Below are 23,168 nucleotides of genomic sequence, written 5' to 3' on the forward strand. Positions count from 1 at the left end.
GACTGGCTCACGGCGCCTACGTGGGCAGGTGGACAGGTCTGGTACTCAGCAGTTCGAAACACAAGGCGCGTTTGATACTTGGAACAAAATTAGTTCGAGAAAAGCGGTCGAAACTCGAAGTGTTCGATAGTTGATACGTTTGAAACTCGGGGTTTCACTCTATTTTCTCTTAGGAAATATTTCAATTTTCTTAAGAAAATGGCTGACAGTTTGTTATTCATAATGAACTGCATATTTTGTTTATAGGCAACTGTCCCTAAAATATTGCAATCAGTATTTTTCCAATTTACCAGATTCCTAATTTTTTTGTTAGGTATTTAAAAGGTAGAAAAATTCAAAGTTCAACGTAAGTTGAAATTTATCTACATTCTTTTACTATTTGCAAAGATCTCATTCAAAATTGTTTGAGCATAAGATGTACATCTAATTTTAACTACTGTCTACAGGTTTGCTGGGGATACTCCGTCATCAAGTACAGCAGCTGATTCTGTACCCACACTCCCTTGCCCAAGTTATTCTTCCATAACTGCCCAGCCAAAGTCTCCAGGGTCATCACCCACTAAGAGAAAGAGAGAGGAGCTGGAGGATTCTGCAGCTGAAGAAAATCCCTCCCAGATCCCATTGAAAGTTCGCCGAACTGAGGATGCCACTGAAACAAGCGAGTCTGGTGATGATAAGGTGGTTGTAGATTACTCATCACTCACACACAAAGATGTAGAAATTAGTCCAAAACAACAGAAACAACCACCCAGGATAGGAAAACCACCACATCTTACTGGCATTGCCAAATCCATCACTTTTAAGACAAGTAGCGTTGAAAAGGTTGAATCTGCTTGCCTCCGTACTGATGCAGAGGAGAGCAGTGAGCAGGAAGACAAGGAAAAACCTCAGAGGCATTTCCTTGTTGAGGAGGAAAGTAACGTGCAAGAAAGAAAAGACTTTCCAAGACGACTTCCCATTGACACTGAAGAGGAAAGTAGTAGCCATGAAGAGAGTAAAGACTTGCCACAAAGAATGAACATTTGTACAGGAAATAGTAGCGATAGTAGACTGACATTTGCCAGAAGATCCATTCCTATGCCAGTCAGGATGCAGAGCTCACCGGAAGATGATTCTCAGTTATCTGATAAGGATGATAGTGATATAGAGATTATTGAAGATAAGGATCGTAGTGTAGAGGTCATCTATGAAAAACAGTCGAGAGCAAGATTGCAGGATGAAGTGGGCTCACAAGAATTCAGTTTAATGTTGAGTTGCACACAGTCAGAATCACATTACACTGATGAAGCAAGTCAAAGATTCTCCAAAGAAATGTTTTCAGAACCTCTAATGGAAAAAGAGTCACAGAGCCTTCTTCCAATGTCAGAGTCTGAGCACCTTAAATGCCACGACACACTATCAAGTAGCGATGAAGATACTCGAAAAGGTGACCAAAGTATCATTGGGAGTATGCCTGCTACCCAGCTTGAAAGAATATGCAAACCAGCACTCCTCACTCAGCCAGATATTGGCCCATTGATCTCCTTACCCATTTCAGGTTCTTCGGAAAGCCAGGAGGTGGAAATGACAGAAGGTAGCAAAGATGAAGTTAAGCCCCTAGAAAAGGTAACACTCAGTGGAGGCACAGTACAAAGTAGCACTGTAGATGTGTTACCCATATTAAGCTCTCCCTCAGCGCCAGTTGAATCACGACTTCAGATGCCTGATATATGCACACCGTCATCTCAAGACAATCAAGGATCACAGGAAAGTGAATCTGTGTTTGTAAAAGCTTCAAAGGCAGCTAGAGAAAGAATTCAAATGGAAGAGAAAAGGATTGACGAGAAGACAAAAGGTATTTCAAGAGAAAGCTCCTTTGAACAAATAGAAACCAGTGTAAAAGATCATGATATTAAGCTAACAGACAAATCCATTAAGAGTTTTAGTCTTGTAAAAGAAAGCTCCTCTACTCCATCCACACCAGTAAGTGGTTTGGCGTCTTCCCTCTCCTCACAGTCGACTCCAGTCACTAATCAGCCTCACCATAGGTCTTCACAGGGCACTACCTTATTCTCATCAGGAGACCAAAAAACCACACACATCCCAAGTACCGCTCAAGGCACACCTGATGTTCTGGCAGATGAAACAGACAGTGAGGATGAAGGTCCCTTGCATAGAAAACGAAAAAAGCTTGGTCTTTCAATAAAAGCTAAGCAACCATTAGAAAAATTATCCAAGTCTATATCTGATCAAAGGAAAACCTCAACCCCAAACACAAGTCAAGGTATCAGTCCAAATATTTCTGGTGAAGGTACCAGTTACATTGACAAGGAGGTTCAAGGAGGAGAAACTTGTAAATCACGAAACATATCACCAGGAGAAGGTATTGCAAATGTGAAATCTTTATTAGTAGTCGGGTCACCAGACAGAGAGAAAGGCAGCCCAGAAGTTATTTCCTCACCAAAAGGAGGTACAGGCACCCCAGATACAGAACTTCTACCTGATTCTAACACAATATTCACATTTGAGGACTTGGTGAAAGCAGGTTATGTTGAATCTCGACGTTTTGATTCTGCAATACTGGCTGAGTACATCCATCCATTAACTAAAGAAATAATGAATGTAATTTTTGAAGGAGATAGGGTAGCAGTCTCAAAACTAAATTTTCAGTCATTAACTGAAATTGGAAGTGGAAGTAGTGGAAGTCGTAGTGGTAGGGTATCAGATACAAGCAACGTTTCTCGAAGTACAGGCTCAGGATACTTTGGAGACAAGAGTTCCTCCTCATCCAACTCATCACGTCGCATTTCTATGATGTCTACCACTGAATCTTCAAGACTATCCATTGCAAGCGTCCTCACACTGCCATCTCCACCACGTGTACCAGAGACTAAGGATGCAGCATCTCAGAAGAACATTTCTGAGGATGGAAATTTTGCTATTCCTGCAGCACGTCCTAAAGGTCAGGCTAGTGGGAGGGAAGTAGACACCATTTCAAAGTCGCCTGAAAAACTACCTTATTATTCTCCATCGAAGATGAAAGAATTACCTAAATATGTAAGTTCCAAGAATATGGAATCTGCAGTATCTAGTAGTGATGAAATGATAGAAGCAATAGAGCACAGAGGTAGAGGAAGGGTGCATGGCCGTCCTCGCAGTCGTGGCAGCAAACGGGGAGGTAACCATGGAACTTCAAGAAGTACTCCGGGAAGGGGCAGGGGACGAGGTCGAGGGAGAGGGAGAGCCACACTAAACAAACCACCTCCTCAGTTAGATGAAGATAATGACTATGATGAGGAATCTCCAGAAGATATTCAGCCTATGACTGGTACTGTATTAACTGATACAGCTGAAAAAAAACTGGTCACGAAAGGGGCCGATCCTGTTTCAGACCTGTTTGATTCTCTCCCATCTAACGTATGGAAAATGCTGGAGAACTCTCAGGTTCCGCTATCAGAAGAAGAGGAAGAAGCATTTGTTGGACAAGGGGGCACAGATGCAGAGAGGCAGCTAGCTCAAGTTTTAAAAAGAGTTCGAGAAGTTGAGTTGCAGGCAGGATTATTAGTGTTTGCCAGATTCACTGATAATAACTTTTATTCTGCCGTGTTGAAAGAACGGGATGGTGCTGATCGGTGGCATGTGCAGTTTACATTAGACCAGCATACAGCTTCAGTAAGGGAGGTGTATTTGTTACCCACAGACCTATTGCCAAGGGGACAAACTTGTCATGTACGTCAGAAAACTGAGCATTACTGTGACTCTGGGGTCGTGATAGGCCATGTTCGTGTTGGAGCAACAGTGTTACACATAGTGGAAACTGATCGTGGAGTAACTCAGCGTGTACCACACTCGCACCTTCTGCTCACAAGCCCACAGGCACAGGTTATTCTGCAAGCACGATTGGCTTTCCGTTCATTAGTTGCATCTCCTGGTAGAGACATATCTTTAGATAATATTGTTGCTGGTAGACGAAGGCGGATACAACCTGAACAGTTTCCATCTCCACGTTCAAAAAAGGTTGATGACAATCTTGATACCAGTGATGCCACGGCTGGTGAATCAGAAGAATTTGTTTCTTTCTCTGGTAGATCCCTGGGCTCCAGAAAAGCTGCTGCTAAAGGTTCCAAAACTGCCAAAAAACAGGATTTAGCTGTAGTGTCTGAGGAGAGTGGTAGTGATACTGAAGCTATTCCAGTAAAAAGTCCACCCAAGGGACGAAAACGTCCTGCCACTCCTCGAACGCCTCGCACTCCTCGAACGCCCCGCACTCCTCGAACAGCTCGTACTAGTCAAACCGCAGGAGTAACTTCCAGTGGTTCAACTTTGGAGAAAGAGATTATAAGCAGCAGATTATTAGAAGATCTTCCCTTACAAGTAACAGCGCTCCAGACAAGTGAAACGCCTCTTACACCACCAAAGAAACGTGGTCGGCAGCCAGGTACTTTGCTAGTTATTTACTTCTTATCCCCAATTAAAAATTTATCAGTATTCTGTTTTTTAACCCTTTCAGGGTCCGTCCCGTAGATCTACGGCTTTACGTTCAGGGTCCAAACCGTAGATCTACGTCATGAGCTCAGCTCACTCTGATAAAGTGTGAGTGGCACATTTGGGCCTAGATATGAGAGAATACATGTATGTGGTATGTGTGCACCACATAAAACAAATCCTGCAGCACTCTGTGTATAATGAGAGAAAAAACTGAGACCATGATTTTCGATTAAAACAGTGACTTTGCAGTGTTTTTCCGTATGTTTTTTATAGTTGTATTTGCGATTTCTTGGTCTCATTTGATAGAATGGAAGACATATTACTGAAATAGAGATGATTTTGATTGGTTTTAGCACTGGAAATGGCTTGCAACTGAGCTCAAAGTAGCGGAAATGTTAAATTTTTGCCGATGTTCAGGAGTAAACAAATGACCTCACACGTCTAATACACGCCAGCTGGTGGGTCTAATATACATTCACAAATGTGGTGATGATAATTATACAATTATTACAATATTGCATAACAGTAAATCTTCTATTTTTTGGTGTGAATAAACATTCATTATGTGAATAAAAAATCAAAATGGAATTTATTTGTGAAGCCTCAAAACGTAACTAATGAACAGAGGAAATGTTAGTTTAGTGCCAGGAATACCTACATTGTTTATTCTGGACCTTATTTTGAAATTGGAATATTTTGAACTTTGTGTTAAATTGGCCAAATTACCAACTTCTGATCACTTTATTTTGTAGTTGAAACAGTTGACTGGGCGATTTATTGTGCTCAATCGATATAATAGAAGTAATACTAGTGAAATAGATAAGAATTTGGTCAACTGGAATAATGTAATTGGCCTAAAATGGGAGTCAAAGTCGGCAAAATCGCTGATTCGTAAATATCGCTGATACATCAAAATTCGCAAGAGCATAATTTCATCAATTTTCCATCAAATTTCATACTTTTTGTTTTATTACCTTCATAAAAAGATTCTCTACCATTTCATACTCTCATGATCTCCGCAATCCTTCCATTTATAGAATGGTCACTGATATTAGTAGACATTCTTTATTTGTTCGCCGCCCCTGTTTACTCCGTCCCTTCTCTCTTCGCCTTCATTAGCTCTTGTCTTCTCTTCAACTACCACCTTTCTATGTACATGTAGCATCTCACTTTTCCCAACCCCCCTGGGAAGTTCCAGCTGTTCGAGTCTGTTCTTTCTCTTTCCCTTGCTCGAAAGCCCAACTGTCTACGGTCGCTTCCCGCTCTCTTTTTCTTGACCACTTTCACTCTCATTCTCATGCCATTGCTGTGTACACAGATGGCTCGAAGTCTTCTGACGGCGTAGGATTCGCAGCAGTGTTTCCGGACAGCGTCGTACAAGGGCATTTACTATCTTCGGCTAGTATTTTTACTGCTGAATTGTATGCCATCCTTACAGCACTTATCCGTATTGCATCTATGCCTGTGTCATCATTTGTGGTTGTCTCAGACTCCCTTAGTGCTTTACAGGCTATACACAAATTTGATACACCTCGCCCCTTAGTCCTCCGTATCCAACTTTGGCTACGCCGCATCTTTACCAAGCATAAAGATATCGTTTTTTGTTGGGTCCCTGGTCATGTTGACGTACAGGGCAATGAACAGGCAGATACTGCTGCGCGGTCAGCAGTACATGACCTACCAGTTTCATGTAGAGGTATTCCATTTACGGACTATTTTGCTGCAATATCTTCCCAACTTCACACCCGTTGGCAACAACGTTGGTCTACTATGCTCGGCAACAAACTTCAATCTATTAAACTGAGTATAGGTTACTGGCCGTCTTCTTATCACCAGTGTCGAGGTTGGGAGACTACTCTCTCCCGTCTTCGCATTGGCCATACTCGTCTTACTCATGGATATCTCATGGAGAGGCGCCCTGCTCCTCTCTGTGAGAATTGCCAAGTTCCATTATCAGTCAGCCACATTCTGTTGGACTGCCCACTTTATCAACGAGCACGCAGAATTTACCTCCGTCGTCGTCTTCGCTCTGCTGCTCTCTCTTTACCTTCCCTTCTCACTGATGGACCCACCTTTCATCCAGACTCTCTCATTGACTTTTTGACAACAACTGACTTACTTCACAAATTCTGATACCTTCAGCCCTTTCTACTTCAATCTCTTGCTACCCTCTACCCCCGTACTATCCCCTGCCCCGCTGTTTTCTGTAATCTACTGATCATCCCTCCCCCCTTCTGCCACCCAATACCCTCGCTTCCTTCCCTACCCTGCAGCGCTGTATAGCCCTTGTGGCTTAGCGCTTCTTTTTGATGATGATAATAATAATAATACCATTTCATAAGAAAAAAATAAATTTTTTTTTTGAAAATTCTTGGACACTGGGGCACCACTTCAGATTTTGGCCTTGGACCCTGAAGGGGTTAACACGGCCATTTCCCACTATGGCAGGGTGACCCAAAAAGAAAGGGAAAAAACCCAAAAGAAAGAAAAAACTTTCATCATTCAACACTTTCACCATCACTCATACATAATCATTGTCTTTGCAGAGGCGCTCAGATACGACAGTTTAAATGTCCCGCCAAACTGCCAATATCCCAAACCCCTCATTTAAAGTGCTGGCATTGTACTTCCCATTTCCAGGACTCAAGTCTGGCTAAAAAGTTTCCCTGAATCCCTTCACAAAATATTACCCTGCTCACACTCCAATAGCTCATCAGGTCCCAAAAACCATTCACTCCTATCTAACATGTGCACGCATGCTTATACTACTACTAAATTTCTTATAATAAATTTATTATCTTCTGCAGTTCTTGTAAAATTACTTATTTAGAATAATACAGTACTTATGTTGTATCAATTTTCTCTGCTGCACCTCTAAAATGCCCCATTGCAAATATTGAAAAAAAATTATTTACAGTATTAAGGAATAATTTTTGTGGCAGTTTTGTACAGTGCAGCCTCTCCTCACTTAACAAGAGAGTTCCATTTCTAAGACCACGTCAGTAAATGAATTCGTCACTAAGTGAGGAACATACTATAATAGTACTTGGTGTCAACCATTTATAACATTTCTGGTATATTTTTAAATGTTTAAACAGTAGCGTAGTGTATGTTGTAATAAACAGAATAGAGGAAATCAGCTCTAATATACATTATTTAGGTATGCATACTGGTCAGAGAGCCCGTCGTAAGTCCGAGTCGTCGGTAAACGAGAATGTCGCTAAGTGACGAGAGGCTGTATATAGAAACAAGTACAATGCAACCCTGGTTTTCGAACTTAATCTGTTCCAGAAGGTTGTTCTAAAACCGAAACGTGTGAAAACTGAATCAATATTTCCCATGAGAAATAATGTAAATACAATTAATCCGTTCCAGACACCCAAGAAGATTCACAAAAAATTCATTTTTTAAAGAATATGACACTAATATCAAATCTACGGCTTATTTATCTGTCACAATTTATCTAATATGACATAAACAATATAAATAACATAGAAACCTGAAATACACTCTAGAATGAATAAAATATGTCATTAAGTATGTGGCTAGTGGTAGTGGAGGTGGAGAGTTTGTTTGGAGGCAGGACAAAATGCTCCTGCTATATGACACTAATATCAACTCTGTGGCTTGTTTATCTATCTCAATTGATCTAATATGACATAATATAACAACATAAAAACATGATATATAGTACTCTAGAATGAATAAAATGTCATTACGTATGTGGAGTGGTGGAGGTGGTGGTGGTGGTGGGTTTATAAGGACCGCTGACAGCATAAGCCGTACATATAGTGTTGGTGGTGGCGGCGGTGTTGTCACTGGCCTTATATACCTCAAACAACAATGGAGGAGTTAGTTTTGTGTTGTCATTTTCCTATCACTTAATCACTTAACTTGCTTGCTACACTGTTAATGCTACACTTTATCGCTGGCTGGTGCTATAGCCTTTATCGACTCTTGCTACTTTGGTATCATACATATCATAGAATTGCTGAAGAAGGCGCATTCTCCCCTCTCTCTCAGCCCTTTACCAAAGGGCTGGCTGGCACTAGGAACTTTCTTTGGGCCCATGGTGGCTTATTTCGCACTCACAATTAATAAACGCGCACCAGAAACGAGGGATTACTGTACTACAAAATGTTTTGGAGTGAGCGAAGTAATGCTCACTCGCCCAGTGACAGAGGCCTACTGAGACACGTAGTGGCGGTGTCCCCAGGCGGGCAGATGCATGTAATACATCCGATTGCCGGATCAAGGTCCGATATCCGGAACAAAATTTCGCACAAAAAACGATCCTAAAACCGAAACGTCTGATAACTGGAGCATGTGAAAACCAGAGTTCCACTGTAGTCTTAATTTTCAATAATGTGCTGCAGCTTAACATAATAGTTGCTAAGGATTATGAAGTGTAGATTGTATGGAAAGTCTTGTTGTGGTAGGTGTCTTCTGGGCCTCTGCAGGTGTTGAGTGTGATTCTCTAGCATGAGTGTCCAGCAGTAGTCAACCATCAAACTGATCGTCAAGTTTCCCTGATATCTCTTCTCCATAATGGCTCTTGTCTTGGTGAAATTGTTCACTGTGGGATTCTGTTTTGCAGAAACTGTATGTGTGGGAGCAAAAATAAGTTCAGATTTGAAGTGTCCCAAAATTAGCTAGAGGCTTGTTTTTTAAATGGACTGAAACCAGTGTTGGCCATTGTTTAATAAAAGTCAGAACAGCTCAGTGCTGTTCAGGATGAACCAAAACATCCAGGGTTCTTTCTCAGATTTATAGGTTACTTGTGAATAATGCATTATTTTATGACTAGCAGTTTTTTTGTTTTTATTATTATGAAGATTCTGTCTGATACTGAATGGGAGTAGTTGAGAGACAGTCCAAACTAGTGCATTGACAAATTTTGCTAACGTTCTTCAACTTTATGAGTTACTAAAAGATAAACCTGTATAAAAGAAATTTCTTGTTGGCTCTTGTTTATGGTTTTGAGTTTTTAAAACTATGCCCATTTGAGCATTAAAAAGAAAACTGGTATAGTACAATCTCACTAAGTTATATGTTAAGGATCTCTTCAAGGGATTGATGCCAGTGGAGTTTCTTGATTCAAGGAATTGGATTAAACTGATGACCTCCCATATCTCGGATGCCATGTGATCCCCGCAGATTTAGCTCCTCTTCGTGAATGTGACTGTAGCGTGTGAAAGATATTCATTGAAGTATATATAATAGTAACTAGGGAGGGAGAGAGAGGTATTTGCACATATGAGGTAAGTGTTTAACTTGTTTCCAGTTGTAATGATTTTCACTGGGTCTCTAGAATTTGTGAAAGATATTCATTGTATATGTAAAAGTAACTAGGAGGAGAGAGAGAGAGAGAGAGAGAGAGAGAGAAAGAGAAAGGTATATACACATGTAGGGTAAGTGTTTAACTTGTTTCTATTTGCATTGATTTTCACATGGTCTCTGACCCTTTTGAAGTGTTTAAAATGGCTTATTTTTCAGTATTTGATCTTGATGTTTAATGAGGCTTATTTGTACCGGACTTTGTACATGCTTCACGTGTGTGTATTGAACCTTTTCCTGGTGCTTTCATCCACAGTCTGCTTATTCTGCTCTCTCTTCTTGTCATTCTCTTGCATCCATTCCTTAATTCACCAGTCATTATTATCTAACATTGTGGACATAGTTACTAACACACTACGTATCTCCCAACTTGCAGTGTCATCTTTCGCTTCCTCGAATACGGAGACAATAGACAATATCTCTGCTTATTTAGAAGCTTCCACACCCACCATTACTATCATCGAACCTGTAGTAATCTCTCACAAACGTGGAGTGTCTCCAGAACACACTCCTCTTCTTGGCTCCCAGTGTTTGACTGTTGCACAAGATGCTGGTAGGAGTGTTACACCATGTGCGGTCATTCATATTCGCTGTGCTAGTATAATAGTAGTGTCCTGCTTTCTGCCCATAGGTTCCATGTCATGTTTTATATATTGCTGTCACATACTGACTTCTCGTGCAGCACCTGGTTTATAGCCCTCTTTTGTTTCGTTACCTTTAATTTAAAAAAAGAAAATCCCTTTGTTTTGCAAGGTTCTGGTAGGAGTGTTGAACCACATGGTCATTCATACTCGACTGCCTTAGTGATACAGTAGTAGCGGGCTGCTTCCAACTGCTCATAGGGCCCTTGTCTTGTGTGTTACTCCAAAGTACTGACTGCTTGTATCCCACCTAGTTCCTAGCTTTATTTTGTTCTGTTAGCTTTGTCAGTTTTACAGTGGAACATTTAAGAATGCAGAGGAATTTTTTGGCTAGTTTTAAATATTGACCTTTCCCTATTTTTGCCTTGGTCTAAAAGAAACTTTGTGACGGTGCCTAGACTCCGATTCGTCACTGTGTGAGTGTGGAAGACTTCTCTTGTGGCTCTGAATTGGTCATAACTGTTGTATACCTGTGACCAGTTTTGAGGCTTCAACCTGAGGCCAGGCTTCCTTGATAAGAAAGAAAGATGTGCAACAGTTAGGTACCTTTATTTTGAAATGTTTCGCCTACATAGTAGGCTCCTTCACTCAAGTACAAGGGAGGCAGCAGAAGCAGGAGAGATGTAAAGACAATGTAATCAGTCCATCACCCTTGAAGACTTAGTTTTGAGGTGGCCAATCCCTCAGTCTTGAGAGGAGTTTTGCAAAAAAACTGATTACATTGTCTTTACATCTCTACTGCTTCTGCTGCCTCCTCTGTACTCGACTGAAGAAGCCTACTGTGTAGCCAAAATGTTTTGGGATAGAGTTACCGGTCTCACGTGTGTCTTACTTATCAACTTTTTGGTATTATATACCATCATCATATCCAGGCTTCCTTGTTCACTGCTTAGTCATTCCCCAGTTACTGTATGATCCCCTCTGGGTTTAGTGTTACCCCACCAGTAGCGATTCCTCGCTGAGAGTATAATTTCTAATTAAGATGCTGTCAGTAGCTTCTTGCTTGTAACTGATCTGTTGCACTGGTTTGTGAGTGGCTGCCATCTCTTGTTGCTCTCCTTATCCTTCTAAATGCAATATATACACAACTAGCACTGCTTGTTTTCTCCCAGTACAGTGGACCCCCGGTTTACGATATTATTTCATTCCAGAAGTATGTTCAGATGCCAGTACTGACCGAATTTGTTCCCATAAGGAATATTGTGAATTAGATTAGTCCATTTCAGACCCCCAAACATACACATACAAACACACTTACATAAATACACTTACATAATTGGTCGCATTATGAGCTGATCGTAAACCGGGGGTCCACTGTATACACCAACCTTTTTTGTCTGCATTGCTCATTGTTTCCCACAAGTTTCATGCTTTTTATGGTTGTTATTATTATTAATTATTATTATTATTATTATTATTATTATTATTATTATTATTATTTTACATGTAACACAATACTTGATTTTTTTTCCCACAAACTGGCTGCATCCCACCAAGCCAGGGTAACCTAAAAAGAAAAATGAAAGTTTTTCTTTTTTTAAATTTAGCACCTAATAATAGTCTTATTGTTTATTATTATGCTGTTTGAATGTTTCTCATGTGCCTCCATTATGATAATACATTTATTAAAGTTACAAAATAAGTTTAAGGTTGATCATGGTCCTTATCAGATAATTATTCATTATTTGGAGCATTTATATTTAAAAATGCAATTCAATTTTTTATTAATATTTCCACTTACTTATCACCTAATTTTTTATATTAGAGATTGTCTATCCAAATCTCAGTTATTGACTTTTCAATTCATTCTGCATTTTTCTTAAATGTACTGGATTTTTGTTAAATGTACTGTAGTGTTGTTTTAAGCCAGAGATGTACCACTGTTCCAGTCACCAAATAATATGTAAAGTACGTTAAGCAGTGCACAGTTTATAAGCTGAGCAAAGCCAGTAGAAGGTATTTGGTGCCACAAGTTAGTAGTAGTGGCGTAACCTGGTTTTTGGCATAAACCGGACACAATGCCTTGAAAATGCTTTAAAATGACGAAAAAACCCATAAAACCAGCGTAAATAACTCGCGAAAGAATAAAACTATTGCTGAACCTTGAAGAACACTAAAAACATATTTGTCATATATTTTAAAGAATAATGAACACACAAAAAATTGCTATGTAAGTGACGTTGCTGAGCGACATAGACATAATGACGTTTGCTGAACTGAAATTTACTCTAGAAAATTGGCGTAAAGGTGAATTTGATGTAAGCCAAAATGACGTAAAGCAGGGTGTGACTGTACACAACATAGTGTTTAATGACTGTTTGCTAGGCAAAGGGCATAGTAGGTACTCTTATGGTTGTCTGAAGTCACCTTCAGTCAGCTTGTCTGACACTACCTTCCTAGCACATGCTCGTAGGACTGTCATCACTGACTGTCACGTACGTAGGTCTCCTCATCCCACATTAAACCTAGAACCACAAAGTTAGCAAGAAGTATTATTGAACAATGACAAATTAATATAGAAAAAATGACATTCAGACCATCTAAAACTAAGAGTTTCATGCAAGCACAAGTATGCGATGATACAGCTAACCCTTAAACTCTCTAAATGTAGATCTACTTCACTCACGTAGCGCTCTGAAAGTAGATCTTCGTTTGGACAGTTTAAGGGTTAAAGAATACTCATCATCTGTGTCTAAAGAGTTTAACCAGCAAATATCAGAAATGCTGCCAGAATGAAGATTAACATATTCAGGAAGTCGGCAACTTTTTTCTAAAAGTACCAGATTAGTCAGGCTGCTAGCATAAACAGCCTGGTTGTCCAGGTGGTCAGCAAAGAAGACAGTCTGTCAGGGATGAACCCTTGAAACCAATTGCAGGTAAATCACAGGAACTCCTGTGAAAAGGTGGGGGGGGGGGGGCAGTGCTATGATGCTACTCTTCTCTTAGGTCGTATCTGATTCTCGTGCATTCCTCAGGCACTGTGTCCCCTGTGGGTGTAGTACTTAAAATATAATGATAAGTTTATAAATGGCAGGTCAGACCAGTGGCACCCAGACCCCAAAGACATCACAAAAATCAGAAGAGGTTATCCCGAGTGACCCACGCCTTGGTCCACTCCCACCAGAAGATTCTCGAATATTTGAAGGTAAGTTACTCTTGATCCAAAGAATTGGACTTCTCTCCTTTCTAATTACCTCCCATAACCCGTTTGGATTTAGTGCTTCTAAATATAATGGTACTAATAAAGGTAAATGATTTTTTAGTGGGTATGATGATCTGAAAGAATTGGGAAAATTATTCTCAAACAAGAGTACAAATCTTGATCTATGAATCTACTTAATGACAACAGCATCTATGAAATATGTGGTACTTAAATTCTCAACATGTGTTCAAAATTTTAGATCAGAATCATAAGCAGTAGTCACAGATGAGAGACATAGACAGCAGTCACAGATGAGAGATGTAGACAGCAGTCACAGATGAGAGATGTAGACAGCAGTCACAGATGAGAGATGTAGACAGCAGTCACAGATGAAAGACGTAGACAGCAGTCACAGATGAGAGACGTAGACAGCAGTCACAGATGAGAGACGTAGACAGCAGTCACAGATGAGAGACGTAGACAGCAGTCACAGATGAGAGATGTAGACAGCAGTCACAGATGAGAGACGTAGACAGCAGTCACAGATGAGAGACGTAGACAGTCACAGATGAGAGACATAGACAGCAGTCACAGATGAGAGACGTAGACAGCAGTCACAGATGAGAGACGTAGACAGCAGTCACAGATGAGAGATGTAGACAGCAGTCACAGATGAGAGACGTAGACAACAGTCACAGATGAGAGACGTAGACAGCAGTCACAGATGAGAGATGTAGACAGCAGTCACAGATGAGAGATGTAGACAGCAGTCACAGATGAGAGATGTAGACAGTCACAGATGAGAGACGTAGACAGCAGTCACAGATGAGAGACGTAGACAGCAGTCACAGATGAGAGACGTAGACAGCAGTCACAGATGAGAGACGTAGACAGCAGTCACAGATGAGAGACGTAGACAGCAGTCACAGATGAGAGACGTAGACAGCAGTCACAGATGAGAGACGTAGACAGTCACAGATGAGAGACGTAGACAGTCACAGATGAGAGACATAGACAGTCACAGATGAGAGACATAGCAGTCACAGATGAGAGATGTAGACAGCAGTCACAGGTCAGAGACATAGACAGCAGTCACAGGTCAGAGACGTAGACAGCAGTCGCAATCAGTGAGCCATTTAACACATTCAAGATGCTACATTTAAAGACCATGCCTCACTCTCTTACAAAAGTGCTGAGTATACTTCCTGTTTTACCTCCATGTATATCTACATCGAGGCAAAACTGTCTTTCCAGAAGTGTGCCAACATTGCACTTTAGCTTACCCTACAACTGCAACATCCCCCACCCCTCCAGAATGCAGGACAGGCATTGCCTTTCCCACCTCCAGGACTGTCCAGCTAATTATGTATATATGCAAATAACCATTTAGAAAAAAGTTAAATTCTAAGCACTTTCGTGATTTTTCACATTATCAAGGAATAATAATAATTCTAATATTTATTCCTGCAAGTACCTGTACATTATATACAGACCTAACTGACATCAGTGACATAGAAAGCTCCTTGTTATGCAGAGCATTTTGGGCAAATTAGGTAAATCTTGTCCCCAGGATGCGACCCCCCACCAGTCTACTAACACTCGGGTACCTATTTACTTCTAGGTGAAAAGAGAATGGTAAAAATATGAAAACAGAAGACTTGTGAGGCTTTATAAGTCTTCTGTTCTCCAGTTATTTTTACTATTCCTTGATTGTGCGAGACATCACAAAAGCACTTGGAGTTTTGCTCTTTTTTCACTGTGGTTATTTTGCATATTATGATATCATTTGTTGACTGTGATTTTATTGCATGTATATATGTATATTCATTTTTATTTTTAGTATTTTCTTCTTTGGGTTGCCCTGCATTGGTAGGTAAATGACTGATGTGTTAAAGAAAAATTGGTGTTTGATACATTCAAAATGTAAATAATAGATGCTAACTATTTATTGATCTCCATGGGGAAGTGGAACAGAATTCTTCCTCCGTAAACCATGTGTGTCGTAAGAGGCTACTAAAATGCCAGGAGCAAGGGCCTACTAACCCGTTATCTAGTATCCATTACTAAAGTTGAAAAGAGAAATTTTTGTTTTTGTGTTCGGGCCACCCTGCTTCGGTGGGATATAGCCGGTTTGTTGAAAGAAAAAATAAAAAAAAACTATTTATTGAGTCATGGAAATGGGAAGTACAATGCCTGCACTTGAAAGGAAGGGCATCTAGACTGTTCTATCTGAGCACCTCTGCAAAGACAGTGATTAAATGTGAGTGATGGTGAAAGTGTTGAATGATGATGAAAGTTGTTTCTTTTCGTTTTTTTTTTTTTCTTTCTTTTTGGGTCACCCTGCCTTGGTGGGAAAAGGCTGACATGTTAAAAGAAATTATTGTGTGGGAAGTTTACAATTCAAAGTGCCATACTGAGTGGTGTGGTAAATGTTTATTTTTTATTTATTCAGTTATTGTATAGAATGGCTGATTATATAAAGAAAAAAATGTTGATTGGGATACACTAATATTAAATTCACTTCAGTTATTAATGTTTTGAAATTTAAAAAAAATTTTCTTTGAGGAACTTTTTTGTGTGTAATATAACTTTAGAAGTATTTAATGTACACTAATACATGAAGTTGTTAATGTTTATATTTTTGATGCTTCAGGATATACCATTCTAATGACCAGTGGTGACAGTAGCATCAAGAAGCGTCAGTGTCCAGATGATGGTGAGTAACACGTCTGACACATGCACACCATTCTTACATTGAACACAAAGGGACAACACTGACTCGAACAATACACAAATATCCCGCACATAGAAAGAAACTTACGACGACAGTCCAAGTCAGACCGAAGCGTCGTCATGAATTTCTTTCTCCTTTGTGCAGGTCATTTGTGTATTTTGTCTATTAGACGGTCAGGTAACATGAGGGTTACCTTCATAAAAGTTAATGTTTGGACTAGTATAGCACCGACTGAACTGAAGCTCAAGTATAAACGAATAGAGTTGCATTCCATAAGCCCACAGAAAATATCAAACAACTTTGTAATATATCCTGATATATCATCAGTAATAATTTTTATCTTTTCATTCTCTGTCATTATTTGAAGCATTTGAAGAATGCCTTTACATTCTCTAACAGAGAATGAAATTTATATTCGCTAACAGAATGTAATTTATATTCTGTAACAGAGAATGTAATTTACATTCTGTAAGAGAATGTAATTTACATTCTGTAACAGAATGTAGTTTACATTCTGTAACGGAGAGTGTAATTTTGCATTCTGTAACAGAGAATGTAATTTTCATTCTGTAACAGAGAATGTAATTTTCATTCTGTAACGGAGAATGTAATTTGCATTCTGTAATGGAGAGTGTAATTTGCATTCTGTAATGGAGAATGTAATTTGCATTCTGTAATGGAGAATGTAATTTGCATTCTGTAATGGAGAATGTAATTTGCATTCTGTAATGGAGAATGTAATTTGCATTCTGTAATGGAGAATGTAATTTGCATTCTGTAACGGAGAATGTAATTTGCATTCTGTAATGGAGAATGTAATTTGCATTCTGTAATGGAGAATGTAATTTGCATTCTGTAATGGAGAACGTAATTTGCATTCTGTAATGGAGAATGTAATTTGCATTCTGTAACAGAATGTAATTTGCATTCTGTAACAGAGAATGTAATTTGCATTCTGTAACAGAGAATGTAATTTGCATTCTGTAACAGAGAATGTATTTTACATATTGTAACTATATAATTTACATTCCTTAACAATGTAAAGGTACCTAATTTGCTTGCTAAGTCATTGTTAAAAATCTCTCTTCATACCTGTGCAGATACATACACCTCTCAGTGTATGTACAGATGCATGTACCTCTGTTAGAGATACACACACACTTGTGTGTATACAGATACACACCTGTGTGTGTACACAAATACATAACCCTCTCATTGGTTGAACTGGGATGGTAATACTGGTAAGTTGCAGAAACACAGGTGTATACACATGTTAAAACAGTTAATATGGATACATTTTTTGAAGTGAGGAAATATATCCTCCTTAATTACCTTAATGGGCATATGTTTCTCTTACCACACCACCTTACATTTCATATGCACTACACTTTTTTGTGGCCAGAGTATGCAGGTATATCTTAGCCCTTTCTGGGTTGGTGCCCTATTAGCACGGCTGGCACGCCAGAGTTGGTGCTGTACTAGTACTCATAAATTCTAGCGCCTTCAGATCTAGTGAGAGAAAGCTGGTAGGCCTTCATATGAAAGAATGGGTCTATGTGGTCAGTGTGTGCAGTATAAAAAAAATCCTGCAGCACACAGTGCATAATGAGAAAAACAAACTTGGACCATGTTTTTGGTTTAAAACAGCGACTTTGCGGTGTATTTTCGTATGCTATTTATGGTTGTATTCTAGTTTTCCTGATCTCATTTTATAGAATGGAAGACATATTACGGAAATTGAGATGATTTTTATTGATGTCACAACGAAAAGTACCTTGAAATTGAGCTCAAAGTAACAGAAATGTTCGATTTTTGCCAAAGTTCAAAAGTAAATAAATCAAGCCATGCGTCCAATGCACTTCAACTGGTGAGTCTAATATTCTTTCACAAGTGCACTGATATTATTTGTACCATTTCTACAGTAATGCAGTAGTCTGCATAACAGTAAATTTTCTATTTTTTGTGAGAATAAAAATTCAAAGTGGAAAGCAAAAGAAATGTAACAGAGGCCTAGGGATGTGACTAATGAACAGAGGAAATATTATTTTAGTGCCAGGAATGTCTGTCTTGTTTATTCTGGACCCTATTTGGAAATTGGCATCTTTTGAAATTTGTGTGAAATTGGCAAAATTGCCAATTTTGGACCACTTTATTAGATAGTTGAAATTGGTAAATGGGTGGGTTCTTGTACTCATTTGACAGAAAAAAATGGAGTTCTAGCAAAATAGTTATGATTTTTGTTGACTGGTACACCAGAGTTGGCCGAAAATAGGGCTCAAAGTGGGTGAAATCGCCGATGCGTAAATGTCGTCGAGACCACTAACTTTGCGAGAGCATAATTCCATAAGTTTTCCATCAAATTTCATACTTTTGGTGTCATTATCATCGGGAAAAGATTCTCTATCACTTCATAAGAAACAAATTTTTTTTTTTCTGAAAAATTTTTGACCCTGAGAACAAGTTTAGGAGAGGGCCTCTCGACCCTGAAAGGGTTAATTACAGCACAATTTATGTATACTCTATTTTATGACACATCAGTTTTTTTTTTTTTTAACAAGTCTGCTGTCTCCCACCGAGGCAGGGTGACCCAAAAAGAAAATCCCCAAAAAGAAAATACTTTCATCATCATTCAGCACTTTCACCTCACTCATACATAATCACTGTTTTTTGCAGAGGCACTCAGATACAACAGTTTAGAAGCATATATAAAGATATATAACATATTCCTCCAAACTGCCAATATCCCAAACCCCTCCTTTAAAGTGCAGGCATTGTACTTCCCAAATTCCAGTACTCTAGTCCGGCTATATAAAAATAACTGGTTTCCCTGAATCTCTTCACTAAATATTACCCCGCTCACACTTCAGCAGCTCATCAGGTCCCAAAAACCTTGCGTCTCCATTCACTCTATCTAACACGCTCACACACGCTTGCTGGAAGCCCAAGCCCCTTGCCCACAAAACCTCCTTTACCTCCTCCCTCCAACCTTTTCAAGGACGACCCCTACCCTACCCTCCTTTCCCTACAGATTTATACGCTCTCCATGTCATTCAACTTTGATCCATTCTCTCTAAATGACCAAACCACCTTAACAACCCCTCTTCAGCCCTTTGACTAATACTCTTTTTATTAACTCCACACCTTCTCATATTTTCCACACACCGAATTTTCTGCATAATATTTACACCACACATTGCCCTTAGACGGGACATCTCCACTGCCTCCAACTTCCTCCTCGCTTCAGCATTTACAACCCAAGCTTCACACCCATATAAGAGTGTTGGTACCACTATACTTTCATACATTTCCTTCTTTGCCTCCATAGATGACATTTTTTGTCTCCACATATACCTCAATGGACCATTCACCTTTTTTCCTTTATCAATTCTGTGATTAACCTCATCCTTCATAAATCCATCCGCTGACACGTCAACTCCCATATATCTGAAAACATTCACTTCTTCCATACTCCCTCTCTCCAATGTGATATCCAGTTTTTCTTTATCTAAATCATTTGATATCCTCATCACCTTACTCTTATCTAAGTTCACTTTCAACTTTCTGCCTTTACACACCCAAACTCGTCCACTAACCTTTGCAACTTTTCTTTAGAATCTCCCATAAGTACAGTATCATCAGCAAAAAGTAACTGTGTAAACTCCTATTTTGTATTTGATTCCCCATAAGAATAAGAACTATTAAGATAAAATCAAAGAAAACTCAGATGAGTGAGTATACATAAATGTGTGCATGTATGTGTAGTGTGACCTAAGTGTAAGTAGAAGTAGCAAGATGTACCTGAAATCTTGCATGTTTGAGACAGAAAGAAGACATCAGCAATCCTACCATCATGTAAAGCAATTACAGGCTGTCGTTTTACACTCGGCAGGAATGTAGTACCTCCCTGGGTGGTTTCTGTCTACCAACCTACTACTACTTTTTTTTTTTTTTTTTTTTTTTTTTTTTCTTCAACAAGTCGGCCGTCTGCATACTTTAATTTTTTTCTTCACAAGCAGTAATTGTATATTGCATTATTTTTCCAGAGAATCTTGCACCGTTTGATAAAGATCACGTACATGCCCAAGTAACCAGAGGTGGGGGCAAAGTGCTTGAAAAATATTCTGAAGCTGAGATTATTCTTGCTGAACAAGGAGGATTCTCAACGAATGGCCGCCATACACCTTCCAAACTCAAGAAGAAAAGTTCAGCAGCTCCTACTAGAACGCTCCTCCTCATCTCTAACTCGCACTGTAGAACAGCCAAATTCATACAGTGTTTGGCAGCTGGTATCCCTATAGTGTCCTTCCAGTGGGTAATAACCTCCTGTCACCAGGTTTGCTACAGTGCTTTATTTTTCGGTATGTGTGTACACTTGACTATGTGGTTGCAGGAGTAGAGTCTTAGCTCCTCTTCCTGCCTCAACTTTACACTTGCTAGATTCACTCTTAGCATTGTGGGCCCTGTCATACCTGTTTTTAAAGCTGTGTATGGAGTCTGTGTCTACTACTTCATTGAGGTCTTTCCATTTCCTGACTGCCCTGAGACTGAAGAAATGCTAAGACATTCCTGTGCCTCATCTGTGTCATTAACTTCCAGCTGTTCCCAGCTGTTTCCTGCCTCAAACAGCCTGTACCTGTCTGCCCTATCAATTCCTCTTGAGCATTTTGTATGTTATTTCTTCCCTGGTTCTTTTGTTCTCCAGGGTTATTAAGTTCAGTTCCTTGAGGCTCTCTTCATAGCCCATATCCCTTAGGTCTGGAACTAGTCTCATTGCATACTTCTGCACTTTCTCCAGCTTGTTGACCTGCTTCCTCAGGTGTGGGTTCCATACTTGTGCTGCATACTCCAAGATGGTCCTGACATATGTTGTATAAAGCACCTGGAATGATTCTTTGTTGAGATTTGAAGAAAGATTTGGATTCCATAGTCTGGAAAATTTTCAGACTGTTTCAGGCTGAGAGACTGACCACCTCAAAATCTTTCTTAAATATAGGTCCAGGTTTACTGTCTTCTAGATCTTTAGCAGCTGACTAGTTGTAGATCCTAGCTAGTGATTTTGACAGTGCTGCTGCTCTCACAGAGTCCATGGTGACACCTTGTCAGACCCAGCCACTCTTGATGTATCCAATTTCATCAAGTCTTTTACCTTTTCCCCCGTTGTGTGTGTGGTGTCCAGTACCTTCGGATGTACTCGGGTTTCCTAGGCTTTTTCTGCTTCCACATGAGCTCTTCCTCAGTTGAATTCCCTGGTCTTTTGCTATTGTTTTCCTTCCGATGTTGCTGTAAAGTTGTTTTGGTTCAGACTTGGTCTTGGTTTCTATATCTTTCTCAAATTGTCAATCTGTTCTTGCCTCACCCTTGCTTATTCATTTCTGGCTAATCTGCTCGCCTCTCTGCTCTCATCTGTCCTTTGCTTCCTATAGGTTTTCCATGTTTTTCACTTCTCTCTAATTGCATCTTTGGTTGAACCAAAGGCTCTCTTTGTTTTTTGTTTAGGTATGAAGTTTTTCTCTGCTTCCAGGTACTTCCCAACTACATATGCCATCTCATCCGCTGTGTGTGTGTGTGTGTGTGTGTGTGTGTGTGTGTGTGTGCATGCATATGCGCAATTTTTTTTATATTGGCTATTTCACCTATTTTTAAGTTACAAAAGCAGTTCTCTGAAGTTTACCATTTAATTTTTAAGCTTTCATTTGTTGTTGTACACACTGCCTTCAGAATCTTATTCCAGCAGCAGTTTACAAATATATGTCAGGTAATAATACTTTCTAGTTTCCTGTGGAACTTTACAATTGTTGCTGCAAAAGTTTTGTTGTGCTGTGAAACTTTACTGTCCTGTGCAAACACATTAATGGGTAAACCATACCACAGGTGGGGCTTGAACCTGTGGTCACACAGTTGTAAAACTCCAGACCGATGTGTTATCCACTCCGACCGTGGGTTCAAGCCCCACCCATGGTATGGTTTATTTGCTAGTGTGTCACTACGATTTCGTGAGTCATATTAATGGGTATTTTTTTTTATCTTGGTATCAATGTCCTGCCAAGGCAAGGTGACCCAAAGAAAGAAAAAAACAACAACATTGATTCTATCACTGTCTTAGAATTGAGAATGTCACAGTTCAGATGACCCTTTGACTCCAACTTCCCCATCCCTCCTTAAGAGTGTAGGTACTGCACTTACCTAAATACAAAATGTTATTCTGTACTTTTTTTTTTTAATTGGCCGTCTCCCACCGAGGCAGGGTGATACGATAAGGAAACATTTTTCACCATCACCCACACTATTACTGCCTTTCCAGAGGTGCATGGATACGACAGTACAGATGTCCCTCCAAACAGCAGATATCCCAAACCCCTCCTGTAAGAATGCAGGCACTGGACCTCTCACCTCCAGGACTAAGTCCAGTTTTTTTTTTTTTCCCCAACAAGTCGGCCGTCTTCCACCGAGGCTAACTGATAAATTATGTAGTAATCATAATATTGAGAGCTACCTACATTACACCATGTTACTGGTAAAGGGCTCATGATTCAAGGAATTAGTGACCCTCCCCTTGAATCTAATTGTCTCCCATTTCCCAGGTGCTGTATAACCCCTATGGGTTTATCACTTCCCCATGAATATAATTATATTGTACACTTTTCCCAGGGGATTGAAAGGAAAGTTTATACATTGTAGAACTTAAGAGACTGCAGCAAGATGTTGACACTTTCTAGAGAGAGAGAGAGACAGACAGACAGACAGACAGACAGACAGACAGACAGACAGACAGACTGAGTCAGTGGAGACCTTGCCCTTTGTTTGTTCAGTGTTTCACCCAACACTTTGCTGTATCAGATATAGTGGA

General features: G+C 39.7%; 1 protein-coding gene across 3 annotated transcripts in view; it reads left to right on the forward strand.

Moving 5' to 3' along the window:
- The window catches only part of LOC128699816 (TP53-binding protein 1), a 75,836-nt gene that overhangs the window by 36,020 nt on the left and 16,648 nt on the right, over positions 1–23,168 (forward strand). For 2 of the 3 annotated variants that reach the window (XM_053792568.2, XM_053792570.2), the window contains 5 exons: positions 447–4,417; positions 10,181–10,357; positions 13,480–13,590; positions 16,241–16,303; positions 20,365–20,654. In XM_053792568.2, coding sequence (XP_053648543.2) covers positions 447–4,417; positions 10,181–10,357; positions 13,480–13,590; positions 16,241–16,303; positions 20,365–20,654 — 4,612 coding nt within the window. The remainder of the gene's footprint in view (positions 1–446; positions 4,418–10,180; positions 10,358–13,479; positions 13,591–16,240; positions 16,304–20,364; positions 20,655–23,168) is intronic. The other variant, XM_053792569.2, reaches the window with a different exon arrangement.

Source organism: Cherax quadricarinatus, chromosome 81, assembly GCF_038502225.1.
Source record: "Cherax quadricarinatus isolate ZL_2023a chromosome 81, ASM3850222v1, whole genome shotgun sequence".
Taxonomy (NCBI): domain Eukaryota; kingdom Metazoa; phylum Arthropoda; class Malacostraca; order Decapoda; family Parastacidae; genus Cherax; species Cherax quadricarinatus.